The following is a 15,649-nucleotide window of genomic DNA, read 5'->3' as shown; positions in this document are numbered from 1 at the left end:
TGTGCATCATTTTTCATGTTCAACTTTAGTATCTAAACTGCAAAAATATCACTTGTCTGTTCTGGCATCAGTAAGGGCAGCCCAAAAAGGGGCCTAAATTAAAGCTAAATATTTTCTGCGCAAATCCAAAAACCGGATGCGACAGCCTTTGGTCAGTGCGGAGTTAAAACAGGTTGTCATATGTCAGCTGTAAGAGACCTGTTATATTATCAAATAAATGTACAGACTTCAATAAAACTGCTCTCTTGTTTTTTAAACAACAGTACCAGAAAGACAACCGAGCCACCCTGGTTTGCCAACTTGGAAGTACCTGTCCTGCAACTTGGTTAACCCACCATCAGATTCGTTCATCATGACACATTTCTGAAGAAAACAAATGGACATGTTCATCAAATGATGGGCGTGATCTTGCACATTTGTGTCGTATTGTTTTGGGTTGGCCATGGGTTGAGCGTGACGCATCCAGGGAAAGGTAAAATAAAAGAATAGCCTTGTTTTATGATATAGGGGCTATTTACCTATGTAGAGTACCAGAAGTGTTTCTCTTTGCTACAGGTGGCGATGGCTGTGGCTTCATAATAACGTCACAGTGGGTGGATTTAGTGAAGGTGGTTGTGAACTTGACAAAAAGTGGTTTCCACAGGTATTCGCTTACATTTTGATTTTCTTTAGCTGTAATTACTACTGGTAAGATCAGTCCTAACATTCTACTATCTTACATTGATTTACAGAGATCTGGTATACATGGTCCAGTTTGGCGCTCCTTTCCCAGAGGATCTTCAGGTTCTTCTGGTTCAGGATATAGCCAGAGGGGTGTACATGGACTTTTACCAATTGCAATCCTTGCGAAAAGATACAGGCTTACATGTATGGAATCTTTTATTTTTGTGTGTTTGTTTTGTGTGGAATTGTAAGCTATTAAGTTAGTTAGTGTGAATTTGAAATGGCACAATACCTTTAAATATTTCCAACTTAATTCAGAAGATCACTGATGTTTATAAATAAATATGTATATATGTATGTATGTATGAGAAAATAAGTGAAACGTGATTGTGTTACTGCAAATATACAGAAGAAAGAATGCAATGGGAACAAAAAGAAACTTGGTCAACATGTTGTCCTTCCACACACCAGGTGCTACTTGACTCAGAGGTGGATCTGGAGGCACCAGCTTATGAATCAACTGGTTTTACTGCCCTTGTGTATCCTCGCCCAAGTCCTACCAATTCGGGGCATCTCACCACAACAGTGCCCCTTCATGGGCGTTATCACAGGCCTTCTGATCCAGGGACACGGGAGAAAGTGGCGATAAAGCATCCAAAATTGCTTTTAAAGTCAGACACCTGTGAGCATGGTAAGCCTTAGGATCTCAGATGCTGGATACTTCTACAGATGCTGCTATCCTAAGGGATGTGCACACAAGACAGGGTGCATCAATTCTCTTAAATGCATATTTGCATGCATAGTAAAATGAATGACTGTCATACTGGTACAGCATTGACAGAGTTTTCCTAAAAGCACAGGCAACTGGCTTAACTGTTTTAATATTTTGTATGGTATTGACAGCCCAAAACACAGAAGACAATTTCAAATAAGTAGCCAGTAGCAGTACTTTAGAAAGTCAATCTTCCAGTGAACCTGACAGTCATTCCATTCTGAAGTTAGATGTTACATATCTGAATATCATTAAATATTGGTAATATTTTGGTCAAATAAACCATTAACTAGTTATTTGTATCTTCCTGATTGTCAAGCATAACCTTAAAGCTACCTAGATGCTTTCGGGGGTTGTAATTATTTGCAGGCTGGATATGACAATGGACCCTTTTAACCTTTATATACACATATTTTAAGATAAGGTCAAGCGTTTGTATAGGAAGTGATTATTAAAGTGTAGAATGTAGTGTTTTGAAAACCATACTGCCAATGTTTTTGCCAAACTGTCCTTGTTCTTGTCTTTGTTCCTGTTCTCTAAGGGCTGGGTTAGGGTTGAGCAAACAATCTATCTCTGCACGTGTCTGGTAAAAGTGCTGATCTGTTGCACAAGGGTCTGTTTGTTATAGAAAATATAGGTGACAACTCTAATTTCCTCTCCTCACATTAAGGTAAACCACTGCTTTCCAGTCTCTCTCGCAAGATAGTGTATGCCCCTTGTTCAGTAGACAACGCAAGCATTTGCTCATGGATTGAGGTTGAGAACTTGCAGGTATGGGGGACATACAGTTTTCTTTTTTTGGTTTTAACATGTTATCCATAATGGAAAAATAGGCTGTTGTAACATATCTGCAGTATAGTGCAGGTAATATGTCTGGTTGTGGATGTGGACTTGTCCTGCAGCAGCCTAGTACTTAATCAACTCCATGTCCCAACAATGTAACCTTAGCATCTTGACATCCTCTAATTATTTTCTTCTCTCTATGTAGATGCCACAATCAATGGCTTTGGACTTACCAGTTGGTGACAAGACTCTGATATTCCCTGTTTGTGGTGGAACTCTGTTTATTACAATTATGTGTAACCTTATTCTCACTGCAACCATCTGGAAACATGCCATATTTGAGTTTTCCTAAGTACTCTCCTACTTGTTTTGAATCATCTCCATGAAGAATTGTTTACAAATTGATCACCTTGCTAACATTAATGTTCTCTGTCATGTTATTTTGGAATGGATACTGAATTACTAAACATTGTTTAAATAAAGACACCAATGTAGTATGATGGTTGCTTGATGTTTTGTCTCTGTTTGTGGAAAATTAATGGAATAACACTGATTTACTGAGCAAGCAGGAAGATTTAATCCCAGCATAAGACACATTTTAAAGATTTGTTGGATGTGTATTGTCTTGATTGGCATCCAATTTTTTTGCCAAACGAGTAAGATCAGAAACATCTAGCAGGATGAACGACTTAAATGTAGTGTACTTGTTGTTGGATACAAGTTATTCAATAAATACTCAAGTCGAGCACCTGATTTGTTTATCATTGTTTGTGTAGCTATCGAGGCTTTTATTTTGAAATGTCAATGAAAGTGCGACCCAGAAGTAGGCTAGATGCTAGGTTCATCCAGGTCGCAGATCCCCTCCTCGCCTTGTCCTGTATGACTGAAGATCCAAAGCCACTGTATAGTATACACAGCCGCTTTTAGGGATTTAATTTGGTAAGTATTCTCTAAGTGTTCTGTTGTTACATTTCAGTTGCGGTAAATGGTGACTGTGTTTTTATGTTGGAGCTTTCTGAGCCATATCAGCTAGCGAGTTAGCGAGTTTTCAAGCTAATGTTAAGTTTAGAGAAAGTTTAGCTCACCAGATAGCATAGCTAGTTGCTAGGTAGCAATTTAGCAGGAGTCAACGTTACAATGGGCAGGTCTTTTCCTGTCCTCCCTTGAGCAGGCAACGTTTGTGAAGTAAGTGTGTATGAGCATTCACTGCACTTTATACAACTGAGTTTTCTCGTCAAATGGTCAGTTCAACTTTCGATACTCCACTTTTTCTTTGCAGATGTTGGTAGCTTGCTTGCTTGTTTGTAGCTCATGATAAATAAAATATCCAAATCAGCTCAGCCATCAGCTAACCCGTAGCTAGCTAAATATATGCCTCAGTGAGCCGGGCAGTTACAGTACACTTGGTGGACACTAGTGTTTAAGATAAATAAACCTAAACGGATAGCACCAACGCGAATGTTGCCACATATTGATGCCAAATCATTTGGAAAAGGAGTGCAACTTGGATAGCGAGCATAGGTGGCTAATATAGCCATTTCACAGCTAATAAGTAACGTCAATTGTTCGAGCCTCGGTCTGTAACATTACCCATCGTTGCATAGGTTTCTTGATCATCCGAAATCAAGTATAAACATGTCTATGAAGTAATAACTCAAATAGTTTGAACTAAGCCACCGTGGATACGCAACTTAGTGTGAGCCAGGTAGATGACGTTACAAGGTAAATTAGTAGTTCCTTTGCTTGCGCACAGCTTGCTGGTAACGTTACCCCCAGATGTTATGACTATTTTCTATATTGCCTTGGACATTTTATGTTTTTTTTTTATTTTCATGCGAGGAGAGCATATGACAGTGTTTTTGTTGTGATGGTGTGAGTTGATTAACCTACCTGTAATGTGTTTTGTGTGTTTCTGTTTTAATGCTTTTTGCAAAGGTTAGTGTATAAACATGTATCTCCATTAGGTATGGTGAATATCATGAAGAGTGTTCATTGATTAGGTTGAGATAAGTTACCAGTTCTATGACGTGAAGTTATTTTGTATTGTGACCCAGAGTTTAATTTCTTAAAATAATAGCAATGTTTTGTAGAACCTAAGCAAAAACAATGGTGCAAAGGAGAAAAATCCTATGCTCAGAGACAAATCATTCTAAACCACAGGATGTATTTCTGTTTGTCTGCAGTGCCATTCCCCATCTTGTACTTTGAACACTTCCTCCACTCTTTTCACCCTTTCTCCTTTAACTGTCACTGCATCTCTCTAGCCTCTGCACATTTCTCACTCTGCTTCGTCGATTTTCCTCTCCTTTCTCTTCATTCCGTCTTTCTCTGTCTCTCTTGTGTCTCCTCGCTTTCTCATTCTCTGTGGTCATGTGTGACAACGGGGATTACGAGGACAAACCCCCCGCCCCTCCAGTGAGGATGAGTAGCACCAATTTCAGCAGCAGCGGGAAGGACCACACACTCTCAGCCAATCACAGTTCCAAGCCCCTGCCCTCTGTGCCAGAGGAGAGGAAACGAAACAAGATCATCTCCATCTTCTCCAGTGGGGAGAAAGGTGACAACCTTACTTTCCACCTGAACCACCTACTACCACACCTGTGAATTCATTTTCTGCAGGAGACAGAAGGCCGTGTATAGATTCAGTGTTGTTTGGTTAACCCTAGAGTATTCTTAACTACATGGAAGTTGTTGGTAGTCAAAAGGCCTGGCAGATTAAGTATCGGCAGTGGAATTAGCTGTGCACAGTAATGGGTAACGGTCACTGTTGTGTGACAAAATTAAGAGCTCTCAGGTTCCTCCTAAGATGAGGACTTTATAGAGTGTCTATACAGACTCCGTTAACAGATAAATCAATGTTATTCTGGTGATTTGCAGTGGGCAGAAGAAAAGACAGAGACAAGGAGCGGCCAGAAATTTCTCCACCTTCTGATTTTGAACACACAATCCATGTTGGTTTTGATGCAGTCACAGGGGAGTTCACAGTAAGTATGGATTCTCTTTCTCATCTACAACCTAAGCCTTCATCCGGTAAATAGTTTCTCTGTTTACCTAAGGGTAGTAGGCACACACAAACTGAGATACACCATCGACTGACTCCCTTGTTGTTGTCCATAGGGTATGCCAGAGCAGTGGGCACGGCTCCTGCAGACATCCAATATCACCAAGTCTGAGCAGAAGAAGAATCCTCAAGCTGTACTTGATGCTCTGAAGTTCTACAATTCAACTGGCAACGGCCGCCAGAAGTACCTCAGCGTCTCATCGGGTGAGTTTAGTGCGTATCTGTCTGTCGGCTACCGCAATTATGATTTAAAGAAATCAGCGTAATTTATCCGGAGGCTAACGTAGATAGTCAAAAGGAGTCATATACAGAAGATGGAAAATGCAGATCCAATTTGGAATGTACTTAGTGAGAGATTTCATTTCTACAATAATATTTTGACTGCAATGGATGTTGACAAAGAGTACAATTCTATGAATCACCTTTTTGCTTTGAATTTGTTGTTGGTGCAGTTAAAAGGATATGGTTTGTCACCGTACATCACCGTTGTTGTAACAGTCACTTTGTGACTGTGAACCTGTTACCAGTCCTTACTTCTTTGTACACAGATTACCTGATAGGCTTCAGTCTGGCTGAATATCAGTATGTGTTCAAGACACTGATAACTCTTGATGTCTGCAAGTAATGGACTGGAGTGACTGCAGACCTCCATTGCAGTGCTGATGAAGTTGCAGTATTTTGCTATGGTCAATGAGATTGATTCTTTTCTGACCGTGTCCTTTCTTGTATGTATCTGCAGAAAAAGATGGCTATCCCCCAGGCCCACAGTCTGTAAGTACTAGAATGGGAACTAATACTAGGCATCTTTATTTTGTACTGTGTTGTGATGACTGTAATGGTGGTTGTGTCCCTTCAATGGTAAGGGGTTTATTCAGTATTTGTCCCTTAAATGGTGCGTGGTTTATTCACTCTGCCGTATTTGTCTTCCCCATCTTTTGTCATGATATATTCCACAGCCTGTCAAGAAAGGCTCAGAACCTTCGTCATCGAACATCAAAGACATTGATAATGGTGGCGATGATGATGAAGATGACGACGAAGCACCTCCACCTGTTGTCGCACCCCGCCCCGAACACACCAAGAGTGTGAGTGTTTTTACATTTACATTTAGTCATTTAGCAGACTCTTTTATCCAAAGCGACTTACAAGGATGTATACACATTTTACATTTTACACTGATGGCACACTGCACATCAGGAGCAATTAGGGATTTAGTGTCTTGCTCAAAGAGATTTAATCACTAATCAATGTACCCTACAGGTATATACACGATCCGTCATTGATCCCCTGCCTCCACCTCCGACTGCTCCAGATGGAGACTCTGCCTCTAAGGCCACTGACCGACAGAAGAAGAAGGGCAAGATGACTGATGAAGAGATTATGGACAAACTAAGTATGACTGGGATCAATTGTTATGGCATTTACATGGACAACATTTTAGTGTTATGTGCAACTGTCCCCCAAAACATCACAACCAATGGTATATTTCTGTTCTATCATTCTGTCCAGGAACAATAGTTAGTATCGGAGATCCCAAAAAGAAATACACACGTTACGAAAAGATTGGGCAAGGGTAAGTGTGTTTTGTTAAAGTATGCATACATTTAAATCTGTTTTGAGTATTTGAGCAAGTTCTGCATTTTTCTTTTTTTCTCAGAGCTTCGGGAACAGTTTACACGGCAATTGATGTTTCAACTGGAGCGGAGGTGAGAAAGGAAGATGATTAGGATGTTAAAGTGACATAACTAGGGCCCAGCATCACAAACCTAGTTCAGCATGCTCAGGCTACTTACCAACTTGACCTTCTCATAACCTGGAAAAGACCAGTCTGACCTGTTCCACAACAGTTGTCAACATTTGGTATCCTCCTCGGTTTAGAAATGTAGGCTATAATTAATCTCATGTACAGACATGTGTGGCCATGTGTTGCATTAAAAGGCTCTTGGGCCACTGTTTTCTTTGGTTGAGAAAAAAGAGATTGGAGCCCTTAATGTCTTGCTAATTTTCTGTTTTCTCTCTGATCTCAAGGTGGCCATTAAGCAGATTAACCTCCAGAAGCAGCCCAAGAAAGAGCTGATCATCAATGAGATCCTGGTAATGAAGGAGCTGAAAAACCCCAACATTGTCAACTATGTAGACAGGTAAAGTCACTTTCAGCTGTTTGTTTTTCTCATCTGTAGCCTTTGCTACACCTGTAGTCTTTAAATGAAATTTTGGAGTATACACAGTAACAATGTAGATTTTAAATAAGTTCAATTTAGTAACAGCAGTAAACATGTAACAACAGTTTACTGTCTTTCAAAATTCAACTACATATTTTATTAACTGTTCAATGGGTACATTCTGGTCTTAGATCACAACTTTTAACACTGAACAGAAGCTCTCTTTAATATAACGGCCCTATGGTGTCCGGATTCACAAAACTAATGGATGAAACATTGGTCCTTTTAAAGCCATTATTTTCATGTGTTCATCCCAGAATCCACTTGGTCACTTTTTACCAGTTTCCAAGGGCATCGGAGTTATTTGACAGCCATTCATTCTCTATAAATAAGACCGGTTCTTCTGTACCATCATAGCATAAATACCATTGATGTGCCAGTAATGTATAACGAGCTGTCTATCTGGTGAGGAGTTGACTGTATTCGTCCAAGGATTTAGAGGGCAAGGGAGGGTGTTGTGTGTCGTAAGTGTTGGATTTCTTTTCTTGCCTCTTCTTTAATAGTTTATCTTCATATGATTGTCATATAGCTTCTTAGTAGGCGAGGAGCTCTTTGTAGTGATGGAGTATTTGGCCGGTGGTTCTCTGACGGATGTTGTGACGGAGACGTGTATGGATGAAGCTCAGATTGCAGCTGTTTGTCGAGAGGTGATTTAGAAGCCTTTTTATTCATTCACAACTTTTCATGCTGTGTGAAAAATGTGTGTTTTTTGTTTTGACCAGAACAGAGATGCTGCACTTTGTAGGATATCAAAGTAGAGGTGTTGATTTTTCACATACATGTCACTCTTCACATTTTGACATTAACCATGAGTTGATGTGCCAGGTTTTATTCCAGTTTGATAAGTTAAATCAGGATCATCTTCACCTGAATCTGATTCTCTGCTGAATAATTTAGCTAAGGTATTCTTCATATTGAAGGAAATTTCGGGGTCCCAGAATCCAACATTCCAACATTCACATGTATACATCCTTGTAAGAATCCAACATATTTATAACAGTGCTCAATGATATTATGGCCTTTGCTGAACCTTTGATTTGTGTGGTCCCATAAAATGATTGGTGTACCATTTGTTTTCATGGGAATACTAATTATTGGTTTTCATTTTTTTTATATAGTGTTTACAAGCATTGGAGTTCTTGCATGCCAACCAGGTCATCCACCGAGACATCAAAAGTGACAATGTCCTATTGGGGATGGACGGCTCGGTTAAACTGAGTGAGTAAAACCATACAAATAAGATGAATGAGAGAAGCATAAGTAAAATTATTACTGGTGACACTTTGTGATTTTATAGTTGTCTAATGATCTTTTTTCTGTTTGTCTCTTTCTGCCTTTCACTTTCAGCCGATTTTGGGTTCTGTGCCCAGATTACCCCAGAACAGAGCAAGCGCAGCACCATGGTGGGAACGCCCTACTGGATGGCCCCTGAGGTTGTGACCCGGAAGGCTTATGGGCCCAAAGTGGACATCTGGTCCCTGGGTATCATGGCCATAGAGATGGTGGAGGGCGAGCCGCCGTACCTCAATGAGAACCCGCTGAGGGTGTGTACACAGCATTGCTTCGCACCGGGAAAAAAAACCCAGAAGTCTTACACTCTGTCTGCCTTCTCATTTATGACCGGCCTCTCTTCTCTTTTCATTTGGGTCTGTCTTTCTGTCACCTTCCTTCTTGCGCTCTCCCACCCGCTCTCAGGCACTCTATTTAATCGCCACAAATGGCACTCCGGAGCTTCAGACTCCAGAAAAGCTGTCGCCGGTTTTCCGTGATTTCCTGAGCCGTTGTCTGGAGATGGACGTGGAGAAGCGTGGAGGAGGAAAAGAGCTTTTGCAGGTGAGATTGCTACCAGAGGTGGTAGTCACCTTATGTTTTAATGAATTTGTGATGCCCGGGACAAAATTGGATAAGATTATAAAGGTTCAATACAGTTTTGTTTGTGGTATGTTTGAATTTCTTGTATATTTTTCTTCTCTACAAAATAAATTTAAATAATTAGAAAGACATGATGCTATTATTCTGTAAAGCCTAACTCAGTCATTAATTACTCATGATCTCTCGTCTAACAAGAGACCCACATTGGTAGTTACAAACTGTCAAACACCAAGGCTCTACTTTGTAGCACATTAATGTTAGCACAGACCTGTCATGTTCGATTTGAACAGGTTGAATGTGCATTTACAATATCGTAATTTCAAAATAAATCACTACTTCTGTGGATATCTTAACTGTTTTCTATAATACTGTTATATACAGTGTCCGCACATACATATACCTGTCCATTTTCCTTTTGCACAGAATGACCTAAACCTGTGTGTTTTTTGCATGTCATAAATAAACAAATAACTCTCCCCCTCTTCTTTTTCTTCTACAGCACCCCTTCCTAAAGCTGGCTAAGCCTCTGTCTAGCCTCACGCCACTTATCCTAGCAGCCAAGGACGCCATGAAGAACAACCGCTAACCTTTCAGTTGAGACGGTCCCTTAGCCCTCCTGAGCTGAGTGTTTCTCCACCTGATGCTCCCCCCCCCCCTTTCTTTTGCTGACGTGCCATCAAGCATCCAAGCCCATGAAGCCACGCTGTCTCCAAGACCAAAAACACAAGCCCCAATCTGCAGGGGTAGGAACTCTGGTGGCCTTATGAACTCTTTTTTTTTTTGTTGTGTTTCCCAGGGGTCATGAGCTAACCCCTGCGTGAATCATGTCTCCATTTTATATAGATCCATGAGTTTTCCATTTCAAAATATGACGTAAAGAAGACAACATACAGATGTGGGTCCAGAAACATATCTTGATTTCTCCACTTCATGCAAAAACATCTGCTAAGTGATTTTGTGTCCATCATTTCCAGAAGAAGTAGTGTTTATGACGACACTTCCTCATTGCCACATTTATAAATCTCACCAGCCTCCCCCAGAGGAAGGCGTGCACCTTATTTACCGTTGCCAACAGTAGCTTGTGAGTGGTAGGATTGTCACTTGTGCCTTGTGTACTTTTCCTACACACAAAGTATTGTGTTCTGTACAGGATGGAGTCCTTCTTATGTCAGTTTCTTCATTTGCCTAAAACCGGGGAAGTTAAACTTTCATAAGGTAAAATTTGTTGTGAATATTACGAATTAAAAAAAAAAAAAAAAAAAGGAAACTAGGATACAAATTAGGACTTTTAGACAAGCTGTCATTTAATATGTATGTTTATATGTATAAACACTATTTTTGTTTTTAATAACTAACATTATAAATAGATCTGTGGAAGTGTTGGTCAGGCCTGTTTTGGTGCCTTGAGTCCAGCTTTATTCCCATGTCAAAAATTGTAACTGTGAAAATAAAATAGTGTTTCTCGTCAAATTCAAGTCCTTTGATGAGTAATTGTTTGGGTTCAGTTTCTTTTTGAAACATAATTTACCAGTCATACATTTTCATAAATTCCAGTAAGGTTAAGATATTTATCTGTGGGTTTACTGTGTGTGTGCAGTGCATGCATAAGTATCAGGATATACAAAAGCAGGGTGTACTGAAGGATTGCCCTGGAACATGTCAGAGAGTATTGACTAACACTGCAGAGGTTGAGAATTTTCATGGGAGAACAACTTCTAGCTGTGTCCCTGGTTTATGTACAAAAAATTCTAGGAATATGTTACATTGTCTGCAGATTCCACTGAACTGTTTAAATGGATCATGGTCCAAAAGGGGATGTATGTGCAGGTAGGAAATGGAAATTATACAGTGGATCCCTCAGCCTTACCATAAACAATTGGACATCTTTAAAAGGGAAAGCAGAGTTTGAATTTGGTGGAATGGATGGAGCAATCCAGGAGTGTCTGGGATAGTGTTTCCTCACTTAAATAATGAAAAAAAAACTACATGAACTATACTTTACAGCAAAAAAAGGGACAATATGGGTTCATCAAATGCATAGGTGCAAATTATGTTGAAGCAGAGGGTGAAAGAACAATTAGGCCAGAATCAACTGTACAAAATTCAAACTGTATTAAAACATGGCATTGAAGACAGACTGCACTATGGTTGGTGAAGGAAAACCACGAAGGGCCAACAATGTAGATTATATCAGTTCTTCCACTGTCCTTGATTTACCAGAGAAGCTGCAGAGGCTTGTTTACATTAACATTTAGTCATTTAGCAGACACTTTTGTCCAAAGCGACGTACAAGGAAGAGAACAGTCAACCTAAGAGCAATACAAACCTGGTGTAACAATAAATACTACTTTTTTTAAGAAATAGAAAACGACATAGAAAGAAAAAAAAGTATGCGACTGTCACTGCTTAAGTGCAAGTTTAGTTTCTTCTTCTTGCTCTTAAACAAAGCTGGTTACCATCTGCCTCCTCTCCGACAATGTCACCTTTAGAGCAGTGATGTGCAAAGGTATCTCTAGGCTTGTCTTAGCACATTTTAACTCCTAAATGTATCTTCCTTACAATACTACAGTAGGCCTACTTACACACCATGGCACCCCAAGCCATTGTCTTAACTGCCTTATTCGAGATTCTCTCAAATTCCTTCACCTCTATAGCCACTTCGTAGGCCTACACAGTCTTGGTACAGTCAATGACAGTCATAGCCTAGGGTTGATTAATTAACAATTCATTCTCAAAGCTCTGCAACCTGTCCTCGGTCACTCAATGTGGAACTGTACCATCTCCTTTAGCTCTTAACCAGTTTCTCTACAATAACAGGAATCGCCTATATCATCAATGTAAAATCTCTCTTCCACCAGTTTTACCCTAACAGATCATTGCCGATTTCAGATTGTCATTCAACTTTGCTTACAGCCAACGGGCAGACCTAAATGGAGCAGGTGTTATAAGTGTCATCGTGTCATCCATGTTAGCTTGGATAGGAGGTGATGGGGTGCCGTTCTGCAGCCTCTCACCACTAACAACCAATTTAGATGCCCAATTATAACTATCTCCATTGTCACGGTGAAAGCAAGTCATGGAATGGTGCATCCAGCCATGATGGCACTATCCAAATGCTGCCAGGATGTGTTGTAGTTTCTTGTGCACCATGGAATATCCTCAAAATAGGCTTTGACAAACACTGAAATCTTCTCAGAGGGCCTGAAAAAACTGAATGCCTTTCACAACAGACTGTGTGTCACCAATCCAAAGGCATTAGCGAAGTCCGAAATTAGTACATTGAAGGGTCTGCCAGGTTTCCTTGATGCCTAAATTGTATGACAAATCATGCTAATATGTTCCAAATATTATTATTTATAATAACATGTTATAACACATTATGTACAATCAGGGGCGGGGATTCCATTTCTTTGTAGGGGGGGACATAACATTTTCAAAGATTAATTCAATGTCAAAGAGTAATTCCTGGGGGGACATGAAAAAATTGCTGTCTGGCCCTATCGCCCTCTCTCTCTCTATGCTGTCTTCGTACTGCCTACCTAGCAGGACCGGACAGCTAGCTAACACTTGTCTTTGCAGAATAAAGATAATGAATTTCAAGTGAATCCACAAGCCTTGTTTATTTTGAGTTTACTGAAGTTATCAGCATGCAATTATTCATACAGGACGTTTTATTTTGTGAATCTGTCTGGAACATAAAGAGAAACACAAATTTCATGTCAAATAATGTGGCAGAAAGGTAGCACGATACCACGAGAGCTAGCATAACTTAGCTGCTAAATCCCGAATTGTATTATATCATTTACAAACAGAAATTCTCCAAACGACATTCAATGTACCAACACAAAATATCTACTCACAGACAAATAATGTCCAAAGTGTACACAGCCAGTGTGGGTTTTGCTTGAACTTTACTGGAGCGACTTTCAACATGTAACCTAACCTCACCAGTGCAGAGGCGGAGGTACTGTTGCAGAATGTATATGTCCATTCTATTCCACTATAGCTATATCCACGCGATTGAGTTTAGTGCTTATTTATTTATTCAATGCCATTTGCAGTGTTCGTGTAGTGCTTTTATTTTTGTTAGGACATCACGATGCCTCGCAGAATCATGACTATAAATCTGAACAGAATTGTTAATGAAACAAATGTTCTCGTATTTATTATTATTATAATTATTTAAATACTAGGATGTCTGTAGAATTGATGTGAACGCAATCACCAATGATTCCTCACAAATTCAGGCCTTAGAACAAAGGCGCACTCCAATCTGGCCAATTTACGACTGCTGTTTAGCGTCCTTAAATTCTGTTCAAAGTTAAGAACAAATCCCAGATGAGAAAACTTTCATGAATGCCAGAATTGCCCCAGGAACTTCGTAAGTGGAGTTAAGAAGAAATTTCTTCGGCTTCATGGTCCAAGCTTGTGCTAGTCGAACAAGTGGTGTGATAAATGACTTACTGTTTCCAACTTGTTTTTTACTTGTACTTTATAGCCTACTTACTGTTTTTACTTGTACTTGTTTGACTTGTGTACCAAACCTCTTTGAGGAATAGGGGAATCATGATTGTTTTACATTTAAAATTAGCACTGCTTGTGTTGTCAGGCTTTTATTTTATATTACTATATTATTCAAAATGATTTGTTTGTGTTTACAATGTTTTTGTTTGGGGGGGGGGGGGGGGGGGACAACTTTATAGTAGGAGGGGAAACATCCCCCCTGTCCCCCCGCGATCTCCGCCTATGTGAATAATCAAGGACACAGGAACTATTTTCTGGGGTCAGGGTATAGTTGCACATCATAGACTACCTATCTCGCACCATTATCACTTCTTTCGTGGTGCCCCACCCTGGACAGCGCTGTCCAACACAGCAGTGCTGATTGGACTGAGCTACTAAGAAGCCCAATGCAAATCATTGGAAAAGTGCAGCTTTTAAGAAAGGAAAGTAGGATTTAGATGTTTACAAAGCTTCTGTAGTATAATGACAATAAAAAATGGCTCATACGGAAAAGGCACCTGTTTTTGTCAATCATGAAACCTTAAGAAAATCCTTTAATAAAAAGTGCAAAAGTCATAAGGCAATTCATAGGGCCTTGAATGTACAAATATTTGTAGCTCAGTAAAAGAAAGCTGTCTATACATGTAGTGGTGGTGGGGGCGAGGGAGCACCCTCTCATCTCTACCGCCAATGTCCATGGGTAGATTTTAGTCCAGGCTTTCAACTCTTTGGGAATACAATTTTTAATTGGAGAGGCCTTTCTTAATTGGAGAGGTACCTATAACTTCATAGGAAATTAGAGGTACCTTGAAGGCCACCATAGTAAGGGGGCAACATTTGCAATTTCAGAATGTTGGCGTCACGGTGATTAGAAGATCTGCAGTCTCGAGCGCATGGCTCTCCATCAGACTGTCTTTAATAATGTAACAAAATGTATTCACTCGAGTTTTAAGTAGGCCTTCACTCAAGGCACACTAAATATCCAACAAACTCATGGGCAACAATATATCAGGCAAGCCTATTTCCCGTGGGTAGTCCAGAAGGCTGTTGAAAGCGGAAAACCGGAACAAGCATGTGGAACGCATGGCTAACAAGACAGGCTGGGGCTTTATCAACATGTCTCCGAACGGTAAGTTAACTTTAATGACAAGCACATTACGGGGTTTTCAGCTTTTAGTGAGTTCGATAGCACTGTATATGGATGGAAATTATTGTAAGCGAGAAACAAAAAAAATCCTTCAGCAATGTACGACCACTCTGTGAGAGGGCCTAGCCTATAGGCTACTCAAGGGCAAAACGGCGGACACTCTTGATGCATCCGAAATGATCATGACTCAGTTTAACCATGTTATTGTTAATAGGATGGTTTTCCGTTCGAGCTATGAGTTATTTATATTACATCGGATTTCTGGGCTGATGGGAGTGCATGGACGCCTCGGCCTCTAACCGTTGGTTGGCCTAATTAATACATCCTACCCTGGCAATGCGCTTCAGGCTACACTGAGAGGCCTTTTGATCTGCCAACAGGTCGAATTGCTGTGTTTTGCAATGTTTTAAAATCACTGGTAGTTTTCTCTGTCGTTAAAGTTCGGAAATTGTGCATTTTACCTAAATGAAATGACATACTCAAGCGTGTGGTAGGTAGGCTATAGGCCTGATAGCTAACTACACATTGTTTTATTGTCAGCCAAACTCTTAACAGCATTTGGGTAAACCCTATATATTCCTTGTCAGTAAATGTGTGTGCTATTATCTGGACTGGTTTTCACTTCA

General features: G+C 40.1%; 2 protein-coding genes across 4 annotated transcripts; both read left to right on the top strand.

Annotated features, from left to right (window-relative positions):
* Window positions 1–177: 177 nt before the first annotated feature.
* On the top strand, window positions 178–2,695 carry pigx (phosphatidylinositol glycan anchor biosynthesis, class X). The gene is made up of 6 exons (XM_080833308.1): window positions 178–472; window positions 556–643; window positions 732–867; window positions 1,135–1,354; window positions 2,106–2,206; window positions 2,424–2,695. Exons 1-6 carry the CDS (start codon window positions 394–396, stop codon window positions 2,568–2,570), a joined length of 771 nt encoding a protein of 256 aa, XP_080689434.1. The 5' UTR covers window positions 178–393; the 3' UTR covers window positions 2,571–2,695.
* A 376-nt stretch (window positions 2,696–3,071) lies between these two features.
* pak2b (p21 protein (Cdc42/Rac)-activated kinase 2b) lies at window positions 3,072–10,791 on the top strand. Of its 3 annotated transcripts, none has more exons than XM_080832370.1 (15): window positions 3,072–3,157; window positions 4,635–4,775; window positions 5,096–5,202; window positions 5,336–5,483; window positions 6,019–6,050; window positions 6,236–6,364; window positions 6,540–6,672; window positions 6,789–6,852; window positions 6,937–6,985; window positions 7,308–7,420; window positions 8,031–8,148; window positions 8,620–8,719; window positions 8,849–9,045; window positions 9,197–9,334; window positions 9,873–10,791. In XM_080832370.1, exons 2-15 carry the CDS (start codon window positions 4,640–4,642, stop codon window positions 9,957–9,959), a joined length of 1,551 nt encoding a protein of 516 aa, XP_080688496.1. In that variant the 5' UTR covers window positions 3,072–3,157; window positions 4,635–4,639; the 3' UTR covers window positions 9,960–10,791. The 3 variants fall into 3 exon arrangements, with proteins under 3 accessions (XP_080688496.1, XP_080688495.1, XP_080688494.1); XM_080832369.1 differs by having other exon boundaries at window positions 3,108–3,157; window positions 4,613–4,775; XM_080832368.1 differs by having other exon boundaries at window positions 3,114–3,157; window positions 4,483–4,775.
* The last annotated feature ends 4,858 nt before the right edge of the window (window positions 10,792–15,649 follow it).

Source organism: Sprattus sprattus, assembly GCF_963457725.1.
Source record: "Sprattus sprattus genome assembly, chromosome: 2".
Lineage (NCBI taxonomy): Eukaryota > Metazoa > Chordata > Actinopteri > Clupeiformes > Clupeidae > Sprattus > Sprattus sprattus.
Note: the sequence above shows the minus strand (reverse complement) of the source record. Positions and strands in the feature narration are given on the sequence as shown.